This window comes from Electrona antarctica (assembly GCF_951216825.1).
Source record: "Electrona antarctica genome assembly, chromosome: 16".
NCBI classification, from domain to species: domain Eukaryota; kingdom Metazoa; phylum Chordata; class Actinopteri; order Myctophiformes; family Myctophidae; genus Electrona; species Electrona antarctica.
This window is the reverse complement of record NC_136797.1, coordinates 27,222,894-27,250,631: the sequence shown is the minus strand read 5'-3', so window position 1 is coordinate 27,250,631 and position 27,738 is coordinate 27,222,894. Positions and strand designations below refer to the sequence as shown.

Here is a 27,738-nt window from a genome sequence, read left to right as displayed (position 1 = left end):
AACTGGTTCGCTGTTTGGCAGCATACGACCTCAAACCTGAGATGGTCATGGTCATGGAGTTGTGAGTATAGCAACATAATAATGTAGCAGTATGTCAAGCCCAATTCATACTTAATGAGACAGCTGTTGCATAATATTCTTTATTTGATTAACTCTCTGTACTAGTAGAAATTTGTAAACTAGGAAGATGTACTGTAATTTTGTGAGAAATAAATAAATGAATTATACATTATAGGATTTGTGTTGGTGCTTAATAAATCTTCTTACAGATTTGTTTTCCAATACTCCATCCACCAGCAACTTGCAGCTATATACTCCCCAACTCAGCTGTTGCATGAAGATTCCATTTGCGTCTTTTACTTCTGAGAAGATACCAAGAACATGAAAGTTAAGGTCTATTAAAAGCCCTTATGATAGCTGTGTGTGTGTGTACGTGTGTGCGTGTGTGTGCGTGTGTGCGCGTGTGTGTGAGACACCTCTACAAATTACAAACTCTAGCCACTATATCCCTGTACAGCTCTATCAGTCTCATGCTTCAACACTATTTAAACTGACCTCGTTCTAGTGACAACACTATAAAGCACGGTGTGACCAGCAATAACATGACACACTTTAGAGAGACAGACGTTCTGTCTGTGTGTGAGCCACCGGCTTACTTATCGGTGCAACCACTTTCTTCACAGATACAATTACAAGAACATGTGCACCACTACGGTCCGTTTCCTATTTCGCCTTGGTGTACAAACACCTCTCTCTCTCTCTCTCTCTCTCTCTCTCTCTCTCTCTCTCTCTCTCTCTCTCTCTCTCTCTCTCTCTCTCTCTCTCTCTCTCTCTCTCTCTCTCTCTCTCTCTCTAATTATCCAAAGCAATAAGACTGTCCTTTACCGTGACTATGCCACATCTGTTTAGCAATACAAACCCTTTAACGTCTAAGTGCTCTACACTCTACTGTACATGTACAGCCTGAACACGCACAATCAAAACTCAATGCTGTCGCTGGACTGAAGTGTTTATTGGAGGGGGTAGATTGAGGAGGCCTGTGTGCCGATGCAGAGTTGGAGGAGAGGGTGATTCCAGACCTCTGTCCACTTGACCTTTAGGCGCTGTGGCGATAAGGAGAGGAAAGGCACCGATAGGTGCCGATCACTGACCTTAGGGAAGGCATGGGAGGAACGGAGGAGGAGGAGGAAGAGAGTTAGCGGGCGTGCGGGCGGGGGGGTGCAAAGCCAAACAGCGCCAGATGATTATGTTCCATTAGTGATGAAGGATCAAAATATCACACTTGTGTAAAGTGGGGGCTGCAGCGAGGGCTGTATTTATATCATGTATTTATTTATATCATAACCCGATGACATCTTACGTTGTCACATCAGTGACCTAAACAAACATTAAAAGTCCATAGACTTGGCTGCCATATGATGTAATTTCAAACGCCCCTCAAAAAGTGGAACACACCCCTTCATTAGTAACACATCCAGGACTTTGGCATGCATTCCTCAATTTGTGGATGAGCCTGTACATTGTCAACGATTGTTACTTACTGTCTTACAGTAAGTTACTTTAGACCCACATCAAGTCGATTTACTCCAAGTCACAAGATTCTTGAAGAAACAAGAGCAGATCTAATAATGGCTTGGCTTCCCGGTGGATCTCTGATGTCATGTTGATGATGTCATACTGATGGTGTCAACACGGAACTCCATGTTTGGGCAAGACTGATCGGCGGGAAAGTGGATCTGAGATTATGAATTCACAAAAAAGTACAAATATTCACACACAAAAAGATAGTCACAAAATGTGAAATATTATGCTGAGGATGTTACTTCCTTGGCAGTGGATACAAGACATTTGGCAGTTATCGTGTAGTCGTTTGCAGGATTGGTAGACAGACAGTTACACAGACACTGTCTCATGACAAATGACCACATGAGCGGACACGGTAGTTCTCTACTTGTGTCAGGGTCAATGGAGAGTGGAGACAGCATCACTCAAAGGATTCGGCCACAGGAGCTCGTCCTCCAGCTCTTGGATTGTCTTCTCTACCAGAGTTGTTGTTCCGGTTGGGGTTTCTGGCATGCTGCTGCTTCAGTGTGATCCTGGGCTGTGGCACAAACTCGTTGCTGACCGGGGCCTTGAATCTGGGGAGCAGGATCAGTGCGGATGGTCGCAGGGGGACCATCCATTGGGTGCATTTGAATAGAGCTGCAGCACGTGCCGCCAATGACTCATGTTGCTCAGACTTGTGCCATCGTTTCAAAGGACAAATATGGCCTGACAGGATTGCTTGGGGACATCGGCTGTGAAGGACCGGCTCATTGCATCTGGTCGTGAAGATGTGGACTCTGTGCCACAATGGCACTCTTGCAACAGGCAGATTTAGTGTTGCACTGGTTTTTGAGAGAGAGTTCTTCTCTCATGCTTGCAACTTATAAGCATGGCCATGACAATCGTTTTATTAGGGCTGTCAGTGGGGGAAGCCCAGTGAGGTGGCCTGTGCTGGTGGAAGACATTTCTTGGCTGGGAGACATATCCTGGGCGGGTCTGTAGAAGAGTGGTAACAGTTTCATCACTCCAACAACTTATGTAATTTAGTTATGGGATGCAATATACTGTAGTGTTGGGCAGAAGTCACACTTATTTTCTGTCATGACATGTACAAGCTGTGATGGCAAGGGCTGTCTTTCGAAAGTAACTAGCAATTATGATCTCATCCACTGCTCTGTTTATTACTACCTCAAATGTCACAGATCAGAAAAAAAATCTTCCCACTCGTTATTCTATAACTGCCCATTGCTTTGCCCAAAGCAAACAGATCCTTCTGATGTAGATTAACTGCGCATCCTTTGCAGCCTGTCTGACCTAGTGTTGTTCAGTTGGTAGACACGTTTTGTATTCTACTTACTGTATGCTGCTGCTTAGTTCCTGGTTGGTATCCCTGAGCATATTCCTGTGCTCTACGTTCTATCTTAACTGAATGAAGGGAACCTCGTCAAGGGTGGCGATCTCTTGTCTTTTCCTTCCGTTCCATTTCCTAGAACATAGCCATCGTAATCTTTATCATGTGGGCTAACACAATGTTCTGTTGCTGTTAGTAGTCATGGCTGCCAGTTCCCATCTAATGTCATGTGGGAGTCCTGACTGTTCCAGACCATACTGAATAACCGCTAGCTTGCATAACGTTTTCAGACCGGGACTCAAGTCCAAAATGTACATGTCATCAGGTATGTACCCTCCGAAGAGGACGATACGATCTCCCACCATGCAACAGCACATTCTAAAAGAGGATGAACATGGTCCTTTCCCTTTGGGCTCAATCTTCTTCCAAGAGAAGGTCTCCGGATTGAATTTCCACAGATCATCTAAGGTCGTGTTTAGGCGATAGTTGTCGCCACCAAATATGTACAGCTCTCCATTATAGGCAAAAGCTGAATGACCCCTGCGTTTTTCTGGCAGAAGCTGGGTAGAAGTCACAGAGTGCAGCCAGCAGTCGGCCTCTGTGTCAAACACATAGATGTTGTTGCTGTAGTTGAATTGGTCCCCTTGGCCCCCAAATACATACATCTTTTTCCCAATGATGGTGGCAGTGTGATATAATGAACCCGGTGCGGGAGTACCTGTGGTGTTAATTAAAGACCAGAACATTGTGGTGGTGTCCATCTTGTGGATGTCATTACTGCATCCAGTCATCAGGTTGAATCCCCCAAAGATATACATGACCTTCACTAAAACACAGGCTGAGTGGTTGTACCTAGTCTCTGGAACATTTCCAGAGATCGTGGGCTTGAACCATCTGTGGGTGTTGACATCAAACGCATAGAGCACGTTGCAGAAATCCCTTGTGTACTTAAACCCTCCCCAGACATAGATGACATCAGCGATCAGCACAGCTGTGTGGCCCATGCGCATTGAGGGAACCGCAAGGGGATGTTCTCCTCTTCCAGTTGTCATTGGGGTCAACTTTATCCAGCGCAAGGACACTGTGTTGAAGATGTGAACCTCAATCTGATCCCTGTTCATGTAGGTCGCCACCAGTCCTATGGAGCCTCCAAAGGAGTACACATTTAGCCCCACTGCCACAGCAGCATGGTTGGCTCTCTGTGGTCCTTTCAGGTACAGCGTCCAGCGCAGAGTCTCAAACACCAATACCATCTGGATAAAAATTGGAATGGCCTAATATACAGTAGCTCCGTAAAAGAATGTCACCCTACTCTGCCTGAAACACACTTATACTAGTACAGCGGCTCAAACAGCACACAAAGATCAGCCAATCCGTGAAGCTGATGCCTGTTTATCTCCCTAATAGGGCAAACTATAGTAACCCCAGCAGATTCAGGGGACTCCCTGTGCCATGCAGCACTCTTCAGATGGTTACTGTGTAAAAATCACACCTGTGTGAAATAAGGGGCGCTCTTGTCTTCGTACAGTTTTCGCTTCAATGTCAATGGCGTTTCATATTTTTATGTTTAATTTACGTCATATTTAGCGGAATTATCAGCTCTTATTATCATACATCATCATGCATCTACTGGCCAATCAGAATGCCTGTTGCCCGTGATTGGTTAGCCGATTTGCTCGTTTACATATGACGTAAATTTTCCCTTCAATGTCAATGGCAAATCTTGAGACGTGTGGGGACAAAAGCTGTTTATAGAAGGGGCTAGCGCCCCTTAAAAAAGGAATTGTTGTTCATGCTGAATACTATCAGCATTATATGGTGTGGCTTTCTAAGAGGCAATAGGTCTATAGATCAGTTTATCCGTCTGTCCACGGCTACTGGACTGATCAGCATCAAATTTGACAAAATCCAACTTGAATTTTAGATCGTTCCTGTCAGGAGGAAACCACCCAACTCCATTTATGGGGTTTTTGATTTTTTTCCCCTGCATTAATCAGTGCTATTGAACACCCTTTAAAGTCTCTGTGTTGTCATCAGAGAACCAATGAAAAGTAGTAAAAAGCGCTTCGGGAAAAACCTCTTAACTCCATTGGACCCTCAAACTGTCTGCTAAAGCAGCTAACTCCACCACCTCTCCCCGCTCATGCATGTAATTGATACTAAATAAAGTCACAACACCAACTTTGATGAGGCAGAATTGCTTTGTTTTCAAAATTGCTTTCTTCATTTCCTGAAAAAGTTATATTTTTCTTTTCCTGGAATATGAACATTTGGAGTTAGGTGGCTTCTTCCTGAATCCTGACAGCAGAGGCCTATATATTATTGAAGTGCTGTAACCTTGCCCATATATGGAGTCACATGTCATAGACATAGATGACCAACGCCTATTTTGTCACAAAGAAACATTCCACATTGTGTTTTTGACTACTTCTCAAACAACTAGTGAGTTCCCCCAAACACACACCAAAATGACATGGATTAAAAAATATATTTATTTATATATTTGTGAGGGGCGCTAGCCCTCCTATATTCAGCTATTAGTGTAGATTTTGGTCTTACAAACATTAAATTCCCATTAAATTCACGTCATATGTGGACGAGCAAATCGGCTATTTCTGTCCTACACATTGACAATGAATGGAGAATTTACGTCATATGTGTCTGAGCAAATAGACATGTTACGTCATGATGATGTACGATGATAAGAGCGCCCCTCACCACACAATAAATCCAGTTTCTGACATGTTGCTTTCCAATATCCTCGGGCGCTGTATCCTGCAGCATTCCTTTTCGAGAGATACTTCCATAATAGTCAGACTAGGAGCTACCATTGTTGTGGCCGAAAAGACTAGTAAAATTAATGTTACATAATATGACTATAACCTATAGTCATATAAAATGTTATACATGTGCAATTATTGCATTAGGCCTATATGCAAATTTCAAGTCTCTGCAATTGAGGGTATGTATCCATTCTTACCATGCATATAAATCAATTAAATCCAATGGCTTCCTTGAATATGAACTCATTTTATTGCCAAGGACGACTTTGATGACTTTTTATTGAATTATGAAAGATCAGCGTATTCATTATCATCTGGTTAGCTCTCGGTTCCTATAGCTATCGATAAACAGGCAATGGGACTGGAAACAAGATGGCCACGCCCGTAGACTTCAATGATAGCTGGATTGCCCTTTAATATACAGTGATATATCCCTTTGATCTATGAAGCACCATCATACTTTTTTAAAGCTTTTTGCACCTCCACTGAGTTGATTTATTTTTAAGTGGTGCAACCACTTTACACAGCTTTGTGTGTCTGTGGCTGGCTGGCTGGCTGGCTGTGTCCATCCCTGGCTGTGTCCGAGCACGAAAATAGCATTTGGTTGGTTTTCATAACCAAGTGTCACTGTTGCGCAGCCTAACACACACACACATATTAACTGTATATATGATGATTTCGGGTGTGACAGTACAGTACAGTGACAGTACAGTACAGTAGAGGGACCCCATGGGGACCCCCACACGGTAATTGTCATTTCTCAACCGTTTCGGACGCGGGGCGGCTCGCCGGAAACGACCCGGCCCCCTGGGCGCGTTCCTGAGGGTCTGGATGTTCCGGGAACCCCCGGGGACCCACACATGCAGGTAACTGTCATTTCTCGACCGTTTCGGACGTGGGGCGGCTTGCCGGAATCGGGCCGGCACCCTGGGCGCTTTCCTGTGGGTCTTGAAGTTTCGGGGACCCCCCACACGGAGTTGCACCACTTACTTCACACGGGTGTGATTTCTTTTTCGATATAAACTACCAATTGGTATTATTGAAGAGATGACTGACCGAAGTAAAATTTCTGAATATAAAAAACAAACATCATATGGCCCTTTTTCATTCCATGCTATTCATTTTGGTATACCGGATCCCATCATCAGCTAAATGCCTAAATTGTAATTGCAATAATAGATTTTCCACATCCTACAGGCCCCATTGAATATGTTCCTTGAGCGTAGCAAATGGAAATATGTGTGTGTCACCATATCAGACAAATTTCCACTCTGCAAAACCCAGAGGGGACCCAGCAAGGGTTCATTTTTACACTCTCGGGGTTAAATGAACACTGCATATTAGACAGTGCACCTGCTGGCATGCCCACCTCACATTACAGCCCACACATTTCTCAGGAACAGGGCAGGGCTCCACTTAACTGGGTCACGCTTACTGCTGCTGGAGCTTGGGAAATGTTTCCCCACTTTTCCTAACCAGAACAAAGTAAGAAAAGTCATCCAATTTGTTGTTCAGTCCTTTCTGTTTGGGTCAGCTGTTATGTCTTAACTATCCTTACATACTGTATGTACTGTGCCATCACCATCACTGTCCTAACATACTACTGTGCATGTATGTCAGTGATTCTCAACCTTTTTCAATTTCAAAGACACCTATGCATTATTATCCATATCCATTGTATTTAGTTATTTACATTTCAGGGAGGGACACCAGTCTAAACTAAATTAACTGCAGACCCCCAAGGGTCCATTTAGTTCCTATCGATGTGTTAGCTGGCAGCCCCCTCAAGAACCCCTGGTGGTCCCGGCCATCTGAACCATTCAGGAATAACAGGGATATTTTGTTGCATATATTCAAGGTACTGTGGTTCCATTGCTTGCACACACTACCATAAGATGCTGTAATACTTAATACTTAAATAAAATTGTTATTCTTATAACTACATGAGTGGTATATGGAACGGAAGAGAGTATTAAGCCCTCCCCAATACACACAGTCAGTAAAGTCATCAGTGTTCATTTATCTTTGAGAGTGCATGTACAACTGTAACCAAATGGCAGGCTGGATACTGATAACTCAATGATCCACTCATACAATATAGTGTTATTCCCATTAAACTATAGCCTGAAACATCTAAAATGTCTTTAATGATGTGTCTTCTGAGGAAGCTGTCCTGTTATGTGTTTGGGTTCATTGTCTCTCCAGTTCTTGCCCTTGTGACTCCACTACTGTGGGAGAAAACAGAACCTGGAAATGAGTGTGATCCAGATATTTGCAAAGTATGTTAGATGGCCGCCAGTGAGACGCTCTGTATATAGATGCAGAGTGTTAAGTGTTCGGGATCGGCGCATGTCCACAATATCATGTAACTGACTTTGTACTTGTGGGGGACTGCCGTTAAAAATAGACTCACACCCCAAGACCCTCAGTCCTGCCTGAGCTTATTCTCGAGTCCTACATCATAGGTCGATATAGTCAACAACTCAGCTATGAAAAGGGTACGTACCTGCATGACTGGAAATCCCCTGCACGGCCTAAACAACTGTTTTGTTGTCTCAAGTGTTGATTTATGATGTATGGTATTATCTTTTACTGCCGGAACCGGGTTGCCAATACATTTTCTGTCAGTTCTACTCGGCACTGTATGTTCAATATACAGTACATTATATTCAATGAAACATTCAAGAATGTTCCATCTGTGTGCACACTGCACAAGGGTGGGTAGTGTGATGTGCTGAGTCTGCTGTGTTATTAAAAATAAAGAAATTAGAAAAAAAGTTGTGTTTTTCAACTGCTCTAGTTATTTGCGTTGAAGAAATCTTGTAAAATGAGATAGTGTTTATACTTATAACAGATCCTCATTTGTGGAATTAGCCTCTTATATTGGTTATGTACAGATCAGACCCCGTCTACTGACCCTGACCAAAAGTCAGATTCCAGCAAGAGGAAACTAACATCTAAGTTAAATAGATGATCCTTGTGCCATGATCAGATCTAATTGATTGGGATCATTTTTTAAGTGCAGTTCTCTGATCATCACTCAAGCCAAGTGGCTTTGTGGTCAAATAGAAGGATTAATTTTGGATTCACAAGATACTTCTGGGATCATGTTTGAAAGTCTCTGACTAGCTATGGAATGCTTTGAACTCTCTTATGAACGAGTCGGTAGCGATGTGGACATAATACATTTGAGTTGGAGCTAAACACATTTAGAAGTTGTCATTACATAATCACTTATCTAAAATATAAAAACGATTATACAGGTCCGTGTCCTCTTCCTGTGTATTTTCTACCTTTCATTTTGAGTAATTATTTCCGTGTGCGTGTGTGGGCTAATGGACACAGCGAAGTGACTGGTTTATGTAATGGTAAACATTGTTAGCCGAGGTGCCCTTCAATGCAAAGCCCTTCTGCAGGAATGTGACCAATGCAGGTCATGGGTGAAGATGCACTGGTATTTTTCCAGTGGCTCTGCCACAACTTCCCTTTCTGCAAGATGGTCATGTTGCCTAATGCCTTCCAACTTCATGTCAGGCGTATCTAGTAGCGTAATTAGTTAATTAGTAACACAGGCATCATTTAGATTTGTATACCGTATAGCAGTTGTGCTGCTATGTCTTTCTATAGATAGATACTGAGGCTGTGTAGAATTATACAGTAATGTTGACAATTTGTGTTGAAATACAATAATAAGTTATTGTATATATGGCCTTGTACGTATACATGCTCTCTGGGAATGTTTGCACATAAGAGGGATACATTACACTTAATACTGACAGTATGTGTATTAGTATGTGTAACATGACATTATGTGTAAACAGTACGCCCTCAAGAAATATAAATATTATAAACAATATTGAGGCTTATATATGGTTAACATGAGTAAGTAAATAGATCAAATCAATTATTGCACTTGTTTACAGAGGGTAAACAGAGAGTACACTCTACATTGCATGTCAAGACCGGAAGTAATTGTAGAAGTAAAGTAGATAGAGAGAGAGAAAAAAACCCAGAGTGAGTGAGATCCCGAGCAGTTTATCGTCTACCAAGCTTTGAATGATGCACTAACCTTACCACTGTGTCCTCTGGTTTGGTCACTTGTCTGTGAGGAGCAATGCCAAACTCTCCGGGATTAGCCGGGATATCAAAACAACAGACCGCGCACAAACCCAGCTCTCTTAACATTATTCAGAAGCGGTACAGAATGGCCAATAAAATCACATGACACATCCCACCCCCTTCATAACTTTTAAGAGATGAGGCCATTGGGGAGGAGGTTCAGCGTCACCTTCGCACGTAAGTGCAGTTAAAAGCTGATCCATCCCCAATGCCATTAAGCAGCTCAACAGCAACTGAGCTGAGCTAATGCAGCACGTCTTACTGGTCAACCTTTTTAACTTCTCAACTTAAAACTAGTATTCCTGTTGGTATGATGGCATCACTTTATTTTATTTATTTTTTATTTTATTATGTTACTGCATTTGCAGTGCTGTCTTTTTATGTGCAGTAAATTGTGTCACTGTATTCTATCTCTACACGAGCCATACAGAAAAAGACACATTTGCAATATGCCTGCGTTAATGACAATGAAGTATTTGAATCTGAAGCACTTTGATAAGATAATGCAGACATGCACAGCACAGAGTGTGTTCGGTTTATTCTTGCCGAAATGCATGACATACAACAACAGGAAGCTTTCGTGGTGATAAGGTGCGACAAGAATCCTTTTAAAGCCACTGAAATAGATGCAGCCCTGAGGCATTAACAAGGAGCATACCCTAGGGGAAAGATAAACACATCACACAAAGTGACAGCTAGAGGGAGATAGGGGACCTGGCTGGATAACCTAGAGATGACCAATGTATAGGGTTATTATAACTACAAGTCCAGGATCAGTTTAAATATCAGAGATCACAGACCACGTATAGCTCAGTGTGTGCCAGTGTTGATTTTGTTGACTAATACTATGACGAAACATTGTATCGTTGACTACCTTTTTTCACAGATGAAAACAAAATGGAAACTGACTAAAACTGTGACTAAATATATTGACAATTTTGTCAACAAATACAAACTAGACTAAAATTTTAGGAAAGGACTAGTGGACAAGAGATCCAGAATAAGTATAAAACAAGTCATTTTACACTTGCATGCTGAAAATAGCCGATCTACAAGCTCACAACGCGTGTAGATCGGCTATTTTCAGCATGCAACCAAGTGTAAAATCAGCCATTACAACGACATCAAGGCCCGCAAAAATGCATTGTTGTCGACAAAAAAAACTGAATAGATTTAGTCGACTAAAATCAGATGATTTTTAGTCGACTAAAACTAGACTAACACTAAAACATTTCAGATGACTAAAATATGACTAAAAGTTTTATTCCTTTTTATTACTAAACTAAAATCAAAATTTGCTGCCAAAATCAACACCGTTTCATGCTTTACTTTACAGGTGCTGAAGGAGATGGTTGTAATCTGTGAAGGCAATAACGGCAAAGCATTATGGATTAACCAATCAGCCACAGTCCACAGAAGAACCTCATCCTATTCATCCACATGCCGAGCCTGAAGGTATTGTTGTGGGGCTAAAGCTGCCACAGACATGGATCTCCCTCTCCCCATGGAGTCTCCACTCCCTTCCACAGACAGGCAGTCAGTAACTCCACTCTCAAACTGCCAAACAAGGGATTTAGCCTCTTCACGTGATCCTACAGAAACAAACTCTCCTGGAAATGAGATTCAAAATAAGGTTGCGTCGCAACTTTCAGACTGTGCCACAGAGCATACAGGTATGTCCCCCGCGGACAACCCAATAGGGATCTCATCAACCCTTTCCAATTGCCCCTCTCTGGAGACTGTTTCTGACGTGGGCCATTTGCCCTCAGTAAAGCCTGTGTCACCTAGCAGTGGTCCGACAACATGCTTCTCACATCGCCCAGAGGCCAAAGTCAACAAAGAGGCTGTACCGACCATACTTTACTGTGACATACAGGACAGGAGAATCAGCGACCTAGGCTATATTAACACAACAGAGCGTACGTTTCCTCTTTCTGTTGAGTCACCTCACACATCACGCAGCCTTAATTCAACCCCCTTTCAAAGTCTCTCGGGTGTCCCCAAGGAAACCTTCTCAGAGTTCCCGGAACGTGAATCATCGCTCTCCGATTTGCTCTCAAAGGACTGTAGGCCCATGCCACTGATGTCATGCAGCTTGATGGGACAATCTCTCACCGAGTCTGTACCACAGCAGGGCAGTAGCAGGTCATTATCAGAGCTTTCCGATAGCTCAATAGAAACTGACGATGTCACGGAGCCTATTTCAGACCTTTATATCTTTGAGAGTGGGATGCAGGACTTTATCCCGAGTCCCCGGAAGTCAGAGTTGGATCTCGAAAGGATTAACTGTACAGACTGTCGGTCATTATCATCGTCATCACAGCCCGAGGACAATGACACAGGCCCTGAACATGGTATGAATGCCTTAATCCTCGGCCATCAGGACTTGGCAGTGGCACAAGATCACCGTCACATCAGTGAGGAAGGGGAATCGGTTATAGTGGATTTAAATCCAGAATTGGGCCAACAAGGGTCAGGACCACCTGCTATGGCCTCCTATGAGGGGGGCTTAATGTCAGTAAGTGAACTGAGTCAAGGGAAATCAGAGGTTAGCAGTCTAACCAGCCCAGAAAGACAGAGTGAAAGTCCTAATTGTGTAGAGTTGTGGCTGGACGCGTGCCAGTTTCTGGCAGGTGAGGATGAAGGCCATGGAGATGATGCTATCACAGAGGGAGGAGTCTGGACCACCACTGACTCTTTCCCGCAAGCGGACACACAGGTGTCGGGTTACGCCACTGGTGAGGCATGTGGGATTGGCTGGTCCAGTGATGACATGGACATCTGGGGGGCACCTGTTGAGAGGTGGTCGTCAGTGGACAGCTGGGCAAGTGCACTCTCTGACTGGACGGCAATCATCGCCGCTCCACCGGAGGATTTCACAGCTGCCTTCACAGAGGTAGGAGCAGAGATTGATGCCTTAACACAGGCACTGACAGAGACTCATATATATCAACAGACAGAGACACAAAGTCAAGCAGAGACGGAACAAGGTAAACTTTCAAAGGGACAGGGCCGGGAAACGTCACAGGAAGAGGCCCAGGCAGACCCACAATCACAGAATCAGTCACTGGAGCCACAGAGCTCCATCCTTCCTGGACAGACCTGCTGCTCTAGCTCCATTATAGAGCCAGCAGAAGCTGGAGACTCAGTTGAGCTCTCAAGCAGAGGGGACACCCAAACAAAAGAGTCTTATCTATCACCAGCTACTGCACACGGAGATAACAAACCAGGGGAGCTCCAGAACACCCAGGATGAGGGCCGACTCTGTCCCACGGACAAGCACTTGTCCTTTGGTTCGTCCAGTGGCATGCTAGAGTATTCTGGGAGACACAGCGCAGACATTCCTGCGGTTGCACTGATCACTAGACCTGGACATTCGTCCTCTGCTGCCTCCGATGTCTTAAGCACAGATCTACCCCTGTTGGAGGAATATGCTAGTGCAATGAAGGCAAAAATGTATACTAGCCATAAAGAGGATCCAATCCTACTGCACATCACAGAAGATGCAGATGAAGGGCTGGAGAGCCAACATGTCTTCTCACAGCTGAATATTGGGGAGGTGAGACGTGAACATTTGTGATGCTTGATTATATATGTTTATTTCGTTTTTGTTTTTATTTCCTCCTTTTGAGCCAAGGAAACACATGTACACGCTACTGTACATCTTCAGTACAAGAAATAAATGTTCAGAATGTCAGTCGCCGATATCGTCCGATACCAATATGTGGCTGATATTGGTGCATCCCTAATTATTAATCATTATTAAACTGTGTTAAATGGCTCTACAATCCGAGCTATTATAACAATAATCATTGCTATAGTATAGTGTTTGTTCAGTAATAGGGGTCTCTCCAGCTCTTTAGTATAGGCTACAGAAAATATATCTTCAGGTGGGGTTTCTAATTTGATCTAATCAGGAGAGAGAACTTATACAGGATACAAGATGAACAAGTGAAATTGGAAGTGATGAGTGAAAAATTGGACAGGTATTCAAACAGGAACACTATAAAATTGAAGTTGATAAATGGGTTCTCTCCTAATTTAATGAAATTGGTATCCGACCTGAAAATGTATGTTCTGTTTACTAAAGAGCTGGAGAGAAGGGGAGACCCCTGTTACTGAACAAACACTTTTACAGCAATGATTACGATCACTTTAACTAAAACAAATTGGACACTTACATGTCCAATACTAAGTTGGCCTCCATGGGCTCCTCGCCAAATGTTCGCCCCAGAATAGGGGTTAATGTGGTTAAGGGTGGAAGTGCAGCAGTGTGATTAGCATAAATGATGAGAGCAAAAATGCTGTATCTCCAATGAATTCTCCGTTTGCACAACCTTCACCTTTAGCGATCACATTCGACGTGATCCCCAATAAGTATACCGTAAATCAAGTCTTTTCTCTACATAAGAACTATAGGAAACCCACTTACATCCCCTCCCTGTTGGTGTTCTATTGTTGTTACTCAATCAGCAGAGACTGTTGCACACGTCAGAGGTATTCTCATCCCCTCTGTGGAGTCAAGTCATCAGCTTAGCGCCCAATGGAATCAGGCCCTTGAGACAGTGTGTAACATTGCACACTCTGTCCCGTGGCTCAGATGTTAACTCATTTTGGACTGAGGTCGATTTAAAAAAAAGGCTTCTAAATCCTAACATTTTTCTGAAAAACCCATGTTTCTATGTCAGTGGTGCTCAACCTTTTTCATGTCAAGGACCCCCAGAATTATCTCTATTGGGCCATGGACCCCCATCTCAAAATATGTAGTTCCAGGGACCCCCCAGAAGCCAATATTTTAGTTAAAAATGTTCGCTCTGAAATATATATCCAATGATTTGCGCCACATTTTAACGATTTTTCCAAAATAGCAGATCTACAAGCTCATAGCACGCCACCGAGTGGCGCGCTATGAGCTTGTAGATCTGCTATTTTTCAATAGCCAAATTATAACATAATTTAACACCAAAAGGGGTTCCCGCCCAAAAGACCGACAAGTGGATGTGTCTGAGGAAATGGGAGGGTGGGAGAAAACTTCAGATAGACAAGAAATGGCGTCTAATAATAGCGAGTGTTTGATGATAATAGCATGCATCCCTCGCGTGTCAGGGTGGAGGGGTGAGAGGGGAGCACAGCTGAGGACTGAAACACGACCCCCTCTCTTATACATTCACCCTTTAGCACGCCCCATTCCCACTGCAGCTCCTTTAAAAAGCAAGCATCAGGAATCTGACTGGTTCTTCAGGCTTGGAGGAGATGGTGTTTGATTGCCATAGTGTGAGCTCCTCTCTATGACAGCGCCTATAGACTGTTTCAGCTACATGTTGCCCATCTGGGCTTGGAATTATAATGCTTCTCAAATTGCAGACTTCTTGTTCCATAAAAAGGTATGTGAATAACGTGAATGTAATCTGATGGCATATTATATACAAACTGCAGCATCTACCTTCAAAATGTAATATGTAATGATAGTAGCGTGAGAAATAAAAGAAAATGTACTTTCCTAGTGATGGGATCTGTGTGGATGGATGCTCACATAATTATCCTTATAGGTATCGCGCTTGGTGTGGAAGGCCCATTATACTCATTTGAATGCTCATGGATTATTGTTGCTAAAATGTTTGTATATCTAACGTGATTTTAGATGTTCTTATCATTTTATTTTTCTTCTCTTTCATTGTGATGATCAGACCTTTAGAGATGGCCTGTGTAAAGTGACAGCGCAACACAGAGTCTCTCAGCGAGGCCTGGCGGTGGGCAGGAATGGAGATGAAAGGATTTATGGGTCCAGTGTGACTGGCTCACATTTCGGCTGTACTGAGGCGGAGACGCCAAAGGTTGAGAATGAGTGTGCTGAAGTAAACACTCCACTGACGAACACACAGCCTCTGACAGACACACACATGCCACCTGTGGACACACCAACTGCTCAGAACACTAATGTTCACACGCACCCGTTGTTTGACACCTCGCAAGGCTTCCAGGAGGCGCATCGGGGGGAGCTACAGTCAGGAGGCACTCAGTTTATTATGCCCTTAGCCCCACTCAGTATTGGGCCTTCAATCTTCCGCCCGACAAGCTACGTGCTGGACGGAGGCCAAGCCCGTGCCAAAGGATTTCTCGATGACAGCAAAGGCCACACTTGTGCTCACATAGAACCTCATGTCCTTTGGCCCAACCGTGGATGGTCTAATAATGGACCACCTTTGGAAAGACACAAGGAGAAACTTTTGACCGAGTTGACCGTCTGTTCTGTCTATTATCTTAATGCAGGCAGCAATAACTGTGAAGAGGATAGAGAACAATCAGACTTTGTTACTTTCCCAGCGAATCAACTGCTGGTCTCTGAGAAAGACCGCCGCGCATACGTCACTTTAGACCTAGATGATCCATTCGCTTCAAGGATTACAAAACCCAGCGCCTCAAGACTACAAGTTGATCGGGACGCGGATTCATCTGGATCCGAATTTTACAAATCCTCCAAGATGCCTCACAAATCTCACAAGAGCACCTCGGAGTGTAAAACACGCTCCAAAAAGGACAAGTCTGGGAGTTGTGTGCATCATGCTGCACAGGTGCAGCTGGAGAATGTTCCTCAGCACCTCCCAGCTCAGCAGACCTCAAAAACACAAGAGAAGCATCTGACTGGCCTTGAAGATGACAAGGCTCCATCAGTGGCTGTGATAGAGACTGTTGCGGTGGCTGAGAAGTATGCCACCAAGTCACATGGCAAGAAGAAGAAGAAACATATTCAGAATGCAACAGTGGTAAAGAGTGAGGTGCAGCCATTGAGCGAATTGGAGAATGGAGCTAAACAGAAAACAGCGAAAAGTAAGATTGATATCTTTGAGGCCAAAATGGGTGATAAAGGCGGGAAAAGTAAAGATAAGTCTACAACTATTACAAGTAAGGACGGTGATAAGTCAGATGATGTACAGAAAAAGGCCCATCAACTGGAGACTATTGCAAACCTAGAGGCTGAATCTTCAAGTTGTGTATCCCCTAAAGACCAGCAGTCAACCAAGTCAACCAGTCAGCTAAATGAGGATGCAATTAAAAGGCGACGCCTGTCTGAAAATAAGTTTGGGAAGATGGTCAGTACTATGGAATCTAAATTATCCAAGCCAGAAGGTCCCGTCCAGGCAAAGAGGGAGGAGCCCAAGGCAGGCGTGGAGACAACTCGTAGGAAGGCCTACAGTGACGTGGTCAAGCAAAAAGCACACACACCTAAAGAAGGTAATATTATTATGAACTGCACGTCAGTGTTGATTTCGTCGACTAATAACTATGACAAAAAAATGTTTGACTACCTTTTTTCACTGACGAAAACTAAGGAAAAAACTAAGGAAAGCTATGATGACTAAATATATTGACAATTTTGTCAACAAATAAAAACTAGACAAAAATGTTAGGAAGGGACTAGTGGGAAAGAGATCCAGTATAACGAGTAAGTCATTTTGCTGCATGCGGAAAATAGCAGATCTACGAGCTTGTAGATCGACTATTTTCAGCAAGTGTAAAATCAGCATCAAGGCCCGCCAAAATAAATTAATTTTATTAAAACTAGACTAAACACTAAAACATTCCAGGTGATTAAAATGTGACTAAAACTAATCTAGTCACATCTATTCAAGAGACTATGACTAAAACTTTTTATATTTTTTCCCATAAATTAATGCTATATGGGACATCCTTTAACCACTTAAGCCTGCTTTTATACTTTGACATACGACATTGTCGTGCAAAAGTAGTGAAAATAGCCGATCTACAAGCTCACAACAGGCTGCTTGTAGATCTAGACCAGGGGACCAAATAAAAATGTAATTTCAATGTAAAACAAACCCACAAATGCAAGATTTTGTTTGTGTTGTGTTTGTGGGGGCGGCGGTGGCTCAGGGGTGGCTCAGGGTCAGAGTGGCTGGATGGTAACCGCAAGGTTGCCACTTCGAACCCGAGCTCCCCCAGAGTTAGTGTCGAAGTGTCCTTGAGCAAGACACTGAACCCCGGCCCTAATTGCTCCTGATGTGCTGGTTGGTGTCTTGCATGGTTTCCACCACCATCGGTGTATGAATGTGTGTGTGAATGGGTGAATGTAATGCACAATCTATGTAAAGCGCCTTGGATGAAGGCGCTAAATGCACCATTTATTATTTATTATACTAGTTATAAAAGTTATATATACAAGAAACCCTACCAATTCCATTTCCCCCCTCAAAATGTTCCCATTCCAAGTGGGTCTGTCTTATATGTAATGCCAGTGCAGTGCTATTCCAAAGCCCCCGGCTCAGGTCAATTTTGTAACTATTTTCAGCAATGGGATAATATTTGTTTTTGGTGGGTAGATCTTGTTGAGCTGGTCATTTTGAAAGTAGCTCTCAAGTCAAAAATGTGTGGGCACCCCTGATCTAGAATAAATAATAACTACAACCTGCAGTGGATTAATTCGGCTGCCAAAACTCGTGAGTAGTAAAAAAAAAAATACAGTTATTGCTGATAACTTGCTCTACACCCCTGTCGAGAAGACCACATCAAAGAAAATCAGTGTAATCACGCTCACCTGGGCCTTATATACCCGTGCGTGCCAGTATGACTAGTTTGTCTTAACCCATTCAGGCCTGACGTCGAAATTTATTTATTTATTTTTCTAAATCATGACAATTTTCGGAAAGATTTGAGGCACATTTTAACGATTTTTCAAAAATAGCAGATCTACAAGTTCATAGCGCGCCACTCGGTGGCGCGCTATGAGCTTGTAGATCTGCTATTTTTCAATAGCTAAATTATAACATAATGTTTAAAACACCAAAAGGGGTTCCCGCCCAAAATTGGTTAATGGTTAATGTGGTTAAACGCTAACGTGACATGGATGTGTTCCAGGTCTCAATGGATTAAAGAGATAATATCACAAGTGAGGTGGGTTCATATCGATATTTGCTGAACAAAAGAACGGTTTTGGTCATACAGTGTTTCCACTTGACAGTGACAATGTACATTTTCTAACCCATAATGAAAATGACAGTACAGTATGTTCACGTTGTCCCTACTGTAGGTCCCAAAGTGGTGCAGCCCATCCAGGCAGTGTCAGTGAGTGAGGACCCTCAGAGTCTGGGTCTGTGGTGTCAGTTCTCTGCCGTCTTCACCGACCACACCGTCACCTGGAGGAGAGACGGGACCGTCCTGGCTGAAAGCAAGAGAAGGTGTCTCATTATTTCAAGTATCATCATCCTCTAAAATCATTTACTATAAAAGGTCCCCAGTTTGACATGCATAATTAGGCCACGGACCCCTACTTCATACAATATTTCATCTCTGGGGCCCCCAGTCTACACTGCTTGAGACTATACATTTAACCATTCTGGACGGGAACCCCTTTTGGTGTTTTAACTAAGCACTATGTTATACTTTAGCTATTGGAAAATAGCAGATCTACAAGCTCATAGCGCGCCACCGAGTGGCGCGCTACGAGCCTGTAGGTCTGCTATTTTTGAAAAATCGTGAAAATGTGGCACAAATCTTTGAATATATATTCTATCAGCAGACTTTGTTTTTTGAGTGGTGTAAACCACTCCTACAACTGGCTTTGTTAGTTTACGTGTCTGTCCGTACCAAAAAAAAAGAGCATGGTTGCTATGGTCACCCAGTTCACACGGGTGTGATTTCATTACGTCAGACATTACATCAGACCACAGCTGATCAGTCTATATAAGACCTTACACCACTCAGTTCACACGGGTGTGATTTTTATTTCGACGTCAGGCCTGAATGGGTTAACTCCGAGCGTGTACAAAAACAAAATCACACTCGCGTGGCTGCCACATGTCGTCATCATCATGGGGGGGGGGGGGGGGGGGGGCATGCTGAAAAGTGGGGGAGGGGCTGCTTAAGACAGACATTAAAAGTCCATAGACTTGGCTGCCACGTGATGTCATGTCTGAAAGCCAGACTGTAGCTAGCAGCCCCTCAAAGACATTCTATTGTAAACTGTTGTTTACAGGCCCATGAGGGTCTATTTAAATCCCCGATGGAGCCGACGCTGAGAAACACTGATCTGGAAAACACTCATACGCATACATACAAACATACAAAGCATACTTTGCCGACTGCCTGCATGGTCTGGCGTGTCTGCCAGGCTCAGGAGATTCTTAATGTGTTTCCATATCCATCCAACATCTTCGGTGTGCCAAGATGTTTCAACCAATCAGCGAGCCACTCATGGAGGGGAGTGGGTCAGATATTGACAACAATTAAGGGGACACAACATGGCAACATGGGTCGCTGGCACACGACCCATGTTGGCAGTATGGCACTATCAAAGTTATAAGGTCAAATAATGAAAATAGCCTATCTACAAGCTCAAGCTTGTACAGTAGATCTGTGATTTTCACCAAATATTCAAATAGTTTTGCCTGTGGATGCTAATAACACAATCACGGGGGTACTTAGTTTAGACTAGTCATTGGTTAGACATGGGTTAAGGTTAGGTTTAGGTGTGCTGCCCTGTGGGAGGTTAGGTTTAGGGTGAGGGTTTGAGATAGGTTGTAGTTGTAGGACTAATGACTGGTCTAACCAATGATTAGTCTAAACCAAAAACTGTCTAAACTAAGTACTGCACCCCACAATAACACAGCTATGGCACTTGTTTCTGACGGAACAGAGTGGCATTCCGACTACGTACAGTACGTGTCTTCCGCGTGCGGTTAGGGTTATAGGGACAGCGTTGGTATTGAGCGTGCGGTTAGGGTTATAGGGACAGCGTTGGTATTGAGCGTGTCGGAGGTTAGGGTTATAGGGACAGCGTTGGTATTGAGCGTGTCGGAATGGCGGTGCATCAGACTGTGGAGTCTTAGTTTATTTTGTACAATATTGACGGGATCAGAATAAACAGCAGCTTCTTCAGATTGGACATAATAATAACAGTTTAAGATTATGCAGTATGTCAAAATCAATGAAAATGTAGTGTGATATCTTCAGCTCTAGCGACAGTAAGTAACGTTGCTGTTTGTGTTTCCACAGTGCTGGGGATGAAAGCAGAGTGTCGGTCACCATCACCAAGGCATCTCACAAAGACCTGGGCAAGTACCAGTGTCAACTCTCCAGTCCACATGGATCTGTCACATTGGACTACCTGCTCACTTATGAGGGTACGTTTTTACTATTTTGAAAACGTTAACTTAACCTTGTGGTATTTATTGCTACCTTTACTTTAAGAAGAAGTATATCAGTACTTCGTTCTTCCACTACTGGACGAATACACATTCTATTTGCTGCAGAAAACCAGCAAATATTATGACTTTTGACTGTTTCCAACTCTTTGACAGCACTCAGTGAGATCGTCATCCCATCACCATCGAAGAACCTCCAATGTAAGTTGGAAGCTCATGCTCAGATGTCTTGCATTACACAAACTGTATAGGGTCAATATACACAGTAAATTGAATTAAATTTAATACTAGGCCTATTTGAATAGTTTCAAAAAGTTAAATATTTCAAAATGTAGACGTGAAAAATATTCATAAATGTACTTCTTTGGTACATTTACTCAAGTACTGTACATAAGTACGATTTTGAGGTATTTGTATACTTTACTTGAGTATTTCCAATTTCCAGTACTTACTGTACTTCTACTCCACTACATCTCAGAGGCAAATATTGTACCTTTACCCCACTACAATTTTTTGAAAACTTTAGTTACTTTGTAGATTTTGATTATCATACATTAACCACTTCAGCCCTACATACATTGACCATTTGAAAATAGCTGATCTACAATCTCACAATGCGTCGAGATGCGACGCAAAACGTACATTTTGATACCAATCCTTTTGTACTTTTACTCAAGCACATTTTTAATTCAGGGCTTCTACTTGTAACGGTGACGGAGTAGTTCCACATTGCAGTATTCATACTTTTACTTAAGTACAACACTTACTTACACGTACTTTGTCCACCACTGTTTGGGATTGATCCATTGAGCCTGTAGGCCTATGTGTTTTCTTTGTATCTCAGCTGTCCCTGTGGAGCTGGTGGGGGCCGAGGAGGAGGAGGACGTCAACTGTTCCAGGCTGATATTTAGAGAGGAGGACTTCCTGACCGAACAGCACTTTGGAGAGAACCAGCCTGCCAGTATCGTCACCGAGAAGGTCCACTTCGGCGAAGGCATGCACCGCAAGGCTTTCCGCGCCACGCTGCAAGCAGGCATGGCGCCCTTGTTGACACCTGGAGACTCCTGCGTACTCAAAGTGCACACCTCCATCAGCTATGGGACCAATAACAATGAAGAGCTGGTTCTGAAGAACTTCAACTTGGCCGTGGAGGTAAGAACGTCACAGAACTCTGATGTGAGTCATCATCATCATCAGGGTAATTCTACAGTGAACGGAAAGAGAGTCAGGATTAAGCCATACATAATGTGTTAAAATAAATATTATGGCATTTATATTATACCACTATTTCACTGCATAAACACAAGTCAGTGTTTTTCTTTTTTTGCCTTTTGCACAACCTGTTCTATACATACAGTAGCTGTTACTGTACAGTATATTGATCATCTGCAGAAATCTTTTTATTCACAAATAAATATTTATCTGTATTGTACAAAATGTTTGTGTTTTAGGAATGCCAAGTGCAGAATACAGCAAGGGAATACATCAAGGCATACACTGCTGTAGCTGGATCTAATGAAGCCTTTGGAGACGTCCCAGAGTAAGTTAAACTTTATGCTGCCAATTTGTGAGACTGCATAGTGGTGTTTTTGCCCGGTGTGTTTGATATCAATAACGCTGTTAGTCAGCTCCATTGAGCTATATACCATGCCATACCACCTTTATTTATATAGCACATTTAAAAACAACGTTGTACCAAAGTGCTTTACAGTAAAACATTAAAAAACACAACTTCATTGAAAAACCACAAACATGCGCAGTGTCACATTAAACATCAAAACATCTCATACTGTGCTTGGAAACGGCAATGAATAAAGGTAAGTCTTGAGGCGTGATTTAAACACCTGGAGGGTGGGGGCTTGTCTTATGTGCAGAGGCAGCCCATTCCAGAGCTTGGGAGCTGCCACTGCAAAAGCTCGGTTCCCTCTGAGCTTCAGCCTGGTTTTAGGCACCACCAGGAGAAGCTGGTCAGAGGACCTATTAAAGCGTCCGTGTCGGAGCAGGGTTTCAGCAGTTCAGATAAATATATAAGAGCTCGAGAATGAAAGACGATCCCTGTCCAATCAAATTAAATGAAAGCTGCTCCCACAGCACTCCCCCTACCCGAAAGTATCTCTCCTACAGTATGTGGGCGCAGGCACTCTTACGCGTCACGAGGCAGCAAGAAAACACCTAGAGCAGTTGGCGTCTCTTCCTGGTTTTTAGACAGGTGGATGGAAATTACGCTAGTGCGTGGCTTCAACTTGTAACGGCGGCAAAGCGTTTCAGTTTTTCTGCCGGCGCTACAAGTTGAAGCCACACACTAGCCTCATTTTCATCCACCAGCTGTTTAAAAACCCGGAAGAGACACCTGCTCTAGTTTGTTGACGCGACAGTGTGCCGGTACCCTGTGTCCTACGTCACGGACGAGCTGCCCATGAGTCGAGCCCATTGGGCAAGCCACCCGCGGAAGTGGGCCCACAATTTGCAGTACCTGAGCAACTTTTGCTTCCCTCCCATGCTGGGGGCTTGGTCAGCTTGCTAGGTTCCATTTACAGCACTCTGGTTGTGACCATACAGTTCCGTTACTCATTTTGCTGAGACTGCATGTCACGGTGCGACTCAGATGTAGGACCCAAAATGCATAACAGTCTGGTCAAAGGCAGGAGACGTCAAATGCAGAGGGATTTATTCACCCGAAACATCGAATACATACAGGACTGGAAACACTACTACAGTACATAACAACATCTATACTCTAGCAGGGAACAACAAGGGACTGAGGGTTTAAGTAGGCAGGGATAACCAAACACAGGTGATAATCAACATAGGGATTGGCTGGGAGACTAACAGGACACAGGTGGAGAAAACTAGTAATCACAGGTAGGGTGAGACAACAGAGGTAAAAAAGGGTACAAGGAAAACAGGAAACACTTCAAAATAAATTGTCGCATTGTCGCTCTAGGCCAGCTCACCTCGATCTGACTGTCATCAGTTGCCATTGGTCTCTTGAGAGTCCAATTTTGATTAACTTAAAATATACATGTGATCCAAAGGGAGAGTATATATATATATATGGTGGGAAAAGGCTTAAACATGAATTCAAACAGCGTATTACCTTATATAGTGTGTCACAGCGGGATAATCCTTATGTTATATTTGACACTAAGCCATCCCACAGTGCCTCACTGCATTCATGCATGTCTCTCTAATAGAGAACCACCTCAGGTGAGACTCATCAATCATTATGACTTCTCCTGCCCGTCAATCTTATGACATCACACAGGTAGCTCACAGAATATGTTTTGTTGGGCGGCAGTGGGTAGAGAGACGATCTGGGAATCAGAATTCCCCTTTTTGCCTGTTCCCACATAGGCCCTTACATTTTAGTATAGTTTTATATAGTTAGTTACGTATCATAAATGCATTAGAACATACAAATAGACTATTGGCCCTATCTTGGGCATGCCTTACCCTTTATGCCTAAACGTCTTGAAAAACATTTTAAAATAGTTCAACTAGCCGATCTACATCAACACGTTGTGAGCTTGTAGATCAGATTTAAAATGTTAAGGGGTAAGGGGTGGTGCAAGAAAGAGCACATTCATATACCTGGCCACTCACTGTCAGGCCTCCTGTACAGGATCATCCCCATCTACCTTGTTCATCGTCCCTCCAATGAGATCCCCTACGCCACAATGGAGGAGGAGCTGTTTGGCGACTTCGTCAAGTACTCAGTCAGGGACGGCAAAGAGATCAACCTCATGCGCCGTGACTCCGAGGCAGGACAGAAATGCTGCGCCTTCCAGCACTGGGTCTACGAGAAGACTGAGGGGAACCTACTGGTTACTGACATGCAAGGTTGGTTGCATGAAGAACATTGTAGATCTCAACAAACATACTGTATGACATCACACGCATATAATAATAATAATAATAACGTCCCCTATCGTTGTTGTCAGGTATTTGTCACTGTACATTTGCATACAGGTTATTTATCCTTTGTATTTACCCATCCTGACTAAGAGCATATACATGTATACAGGGCGGCTGTGGCTCAGGAGGTAGAGCAGGTCGTCCAATGATCCCTGGGTCGGCGGTTCGAATCCCGGCTCCTCTTGTCCACATGTCGAAGTGTCCTTGGGCAAGACACTGAACCCTACACTGCCTCCAATGAGTCGGTCGGTGTGAGCTCGCCACCATTGGTGTGTGAATGTGGGAAGTGAGGACGCTGGCGTCGACTGTTCGCCGCTTCACCTCCCAATGTATGAATGAATGAACCATTGTAAAGCGCTTTGAGCACTTGGAAAAGCGCTATAAAAATGCAATTCATTATTATGTTAAATTGTAACTGATGCATTTATAGAGTGCCTTTATCCACGGAGCTTTACATAGATTGTGCATGACATTTACCCATCCATACACCGATGGAGGAGGAACCCATGCAAGGCACCAACCTGCGGGTTCAGCGTCTTGCTCCACTGGGAACCTTCTGGTTGTCATGCGGTCACTCTACCCCTGAGCCACTGCCGCCCCGGTAGTAGCACTATATATAGTATATAGTCATAGTATAACACAGTGCCCGGGGAGCACCTAGAGTATCTTGCTCCAGGACACTGTAACATGGACCAGGGGGACAAACTGGTGACACAGAAGGCCTCAGTCTCTACCCATGCGCTAGCCGCCCCTATATATACATGTAGACAATGCGTAGTAGTAAATTCTCACTTACTAATGCAATTACTGGCACAATATATTTTCACATTATGATGAAATAGAATTCAGAAATCCAAATATCAATTTGATTTATGTGGTTTTGCAGGAGTTGGCATGAGGCTCACTGATGTCGGGATAGCCACCTCTAAGAAAGGGTGAGTACTAGACAGTGTTTTGGAAAGAAGATGAGGGTGTACAGTACATAAACAAAATGAATACACAGAGTGACAAAGTGTTCCATCCTTGTGTTATTCCAGGTACAAGGGTTTCAGGGGGAACTGTGCCACCTCCTTCATTGAGCAGTTCAAAGCTTTGCATCAGTGCAACAAGTACTGTGACATCCTTTGCCTCACGTCCTTACAGCCCAAACCCAAAAAGCCTGCCACTGTCCCAAAACCTAAGCCTCAACCTAGTGCTGCTCCCAAGAAGAAGCCCTTTGGTCCCAGTGTGAAGGGCAAGTCATGATAGAATGATATTCTAAGGGCATGGGTTTCGTTGTTGAGCCTTCCTCTGTTTATGACTTCTGTTCATGACTTAAACATTTCTGGGATTTTGGATGGATGAAGAGGATCTATATGAAGATGTAGGACACATACCATAAGGGTGTACGAGTGACAGATGATCCACATTTATTTGCCTCGTTTTGGACTTTAAATCCCAAGGAGAGTCGTCTCTATGGAAATGACTGTTTCAAATGAAAATGGATTCATGGGTTAAAACGTTTCGCGATAGTGGCCGGGGATTTCAGTGTACGGTTGGTTATGTATCATAGTTTTTATTTTGTATCTTATAGTCATCATCTGACGGATAATCAGAGACATTATTTAATTTGCTTTGGATAAAACTGTGATTCATTTAGAAAAAAAACTTGAAATTTATTTTATAGCGTTTCTGTCGACAGTAAAGTCCTGTGTTAATTTAACTGTAAATGTTAGATTTGTGGACGCCTGGACGGCAATATTGTGTCTCTTCGGATCAGTCGTATTTCCTCTCTTTTTTACTTTCAATTTACACTTCAAATTTCTTTATTTCCATCTTTGATAAAAAAAAAAAGGATGTGTTTCTGTAAATCAGATCAGCACGTAAGAATAGATGTAGGCCTACACACACAAGCTATTTAGATTTTTAGACTTTTCAACAACTGAACCCAAAAGAACATTTCAATGCTGTGCGTCTTCTTCAAAGTGAATTAGAACTAGAAAATGCAGTGGGCATTAAAATGGTGCATGACGGTGTTGCATACAAACATTCGTGATATTTGTGGCCTGCGACACTGTCGTACGACCAAAGTATGAAATCGGGCTTTACTCATTTGCACTTTATCAAAATATGAAAGAGAGTCATGAATATTTTAGTTGTGTTCAGTCGTTGAGAACTGGCCTGTAGAAATGTTACTAGTAGCTACCAGTGGTGGAAAGTAACTACAGTAAGTACATAACTTACTGTAAGTACTGTACTTAAGTACAATTTTACTTGAGTAATTTTCAGTACTTCTACTCCACTATACATATCATATCAGAGGCAAATCTTGTACTTTTACTCCACTACAATTATTTGACAACTTTAGTTACTAGTTACTTTGTAGATCATTATTACAAAACATGCATTAACCACTTCAGCCCTACTGTATAGATTTTCGGCCGGAATAGCCGACCTATACAAGCTCACAATGCATCGCAATGTGACGCATTGTGAGCTTGTAGATCGGCTATTTTCAAATGATTTTTTTATACATTTGAAAACTTGAATTGAGACATTCTGAATAATGAGTACCTTCTACTTGTGGTAGAAAGAATATAGAATAGAATGGTAGAATAGAATGTATTGATGCCAATACATTTGTACTTTTACTCAAGTACATTTTGAATTCCAGACTTTTACTTGTACTGGAGTATTTCTACATTGCCGTATTGATGCTTTTACTTAAGTAAAACAACGAGTACTTTTTCCACCACTGCTAGTAGCTATCCTGTTGTGAGAAAAACCGACGTCCGATTGTGGAGTGGCAGAAGTGAAGCCCAAGAGATTCCTTCAACCCACCATATATTTAATGTCGAAATATATATTTTTGGATTAATATGTTTGT

General features: G+C 43.0%; 2 protein-coding genes across 3 annotated transcripts; one reads left to right on the top strand and one right to left on the bottom strand.

Annotated features, from left to right (window-relative positions):
- Positions 1 to 3,066: 3,066 nt before the first annotated feature.
- Positions 3,067 to 4,149, bottom strand: LOC306940258 (kelch domain-containing protein 3-like; the record flags this gene model as incomplete). The annotated part of the gene is made up of 1 exon (XM_079525279.1): positions 3,067 to 4,149. One exon carries the CDS (start codon positions 4,147 to 4,149, stop codon positions 3,067 to 3,069), a length of 1,083 nt encoding a protein of 360 aa, XP_079381405.1.
- A 7,049-nt stretch (positions 4,150 to 11,198) lies between these two features.
- On the top strand, positions 11,199 to 26,280 carry alpk2 (alpha-kinase 2). Of its 2 annotated transcripts, none has more exons than XM_079524946.1 (10): positions 11,199 to 13,357; positions 15,486 to 17,031; positions 18,845 to 18,992; positions 20,809 to 20,936; positions 21,114 to 21,158; positions 21,802 to 22,109; positions 22,409 to 22,497; positions 24,580 to 24,797; positions 25,759 to 25,807; positions 25,910 to 26,280. In XM_079524946.1, the coding sequence occupies exons 1-10, from the start codon at positions 11,285 to 11,287 to the stop codon at positions 26,115 to 26,117; spliced, it is 4,812 nt and encodes a 1,603-aa protein (XP_079381072.1). In that variant the 5' UTR covers positions 11,199 to 11,284; the 3' UTR covers positions 26,118 to 26,280. The 2 variants fall into 2 exon arrangements, with proteins under 2 accessions (XP_079381072.1, XP_079381073.1); XM_079524947.1 differs by lacking the exon at positions 11,199 to 13,357 and adding an exon at positions 15,033 to 15,182.
- The last annotated feature ends 1,458 nt before the right edge of the window (positions 26,281 to 27,738 follow it).

Bases quoted from the DNA above. Each gene is read 5' to 3' on its own strand.
- alpk2 (XM_079524946.1), top strand. From the start codon at position 11,285: ATGGATCTCCCTCTCCCCATGGAGTCTCCACTCCCTTCCACAGACAGG. The intron at 24,798-25,758 runs GTTGGTTGCATG...GTGGTTTTGCAG, and splicing joins ACTGGTTACTGACATGCAAG to GAGTTGGCATGAGGCTCACT. The intron at 25,808-25,909 runs GTGAGTACTAGA...GTGTTATTCCAG, and splicing joins ATAGCCACCTCTAAGAAAGG to GTACAAGGGTTTCAGGGGGA.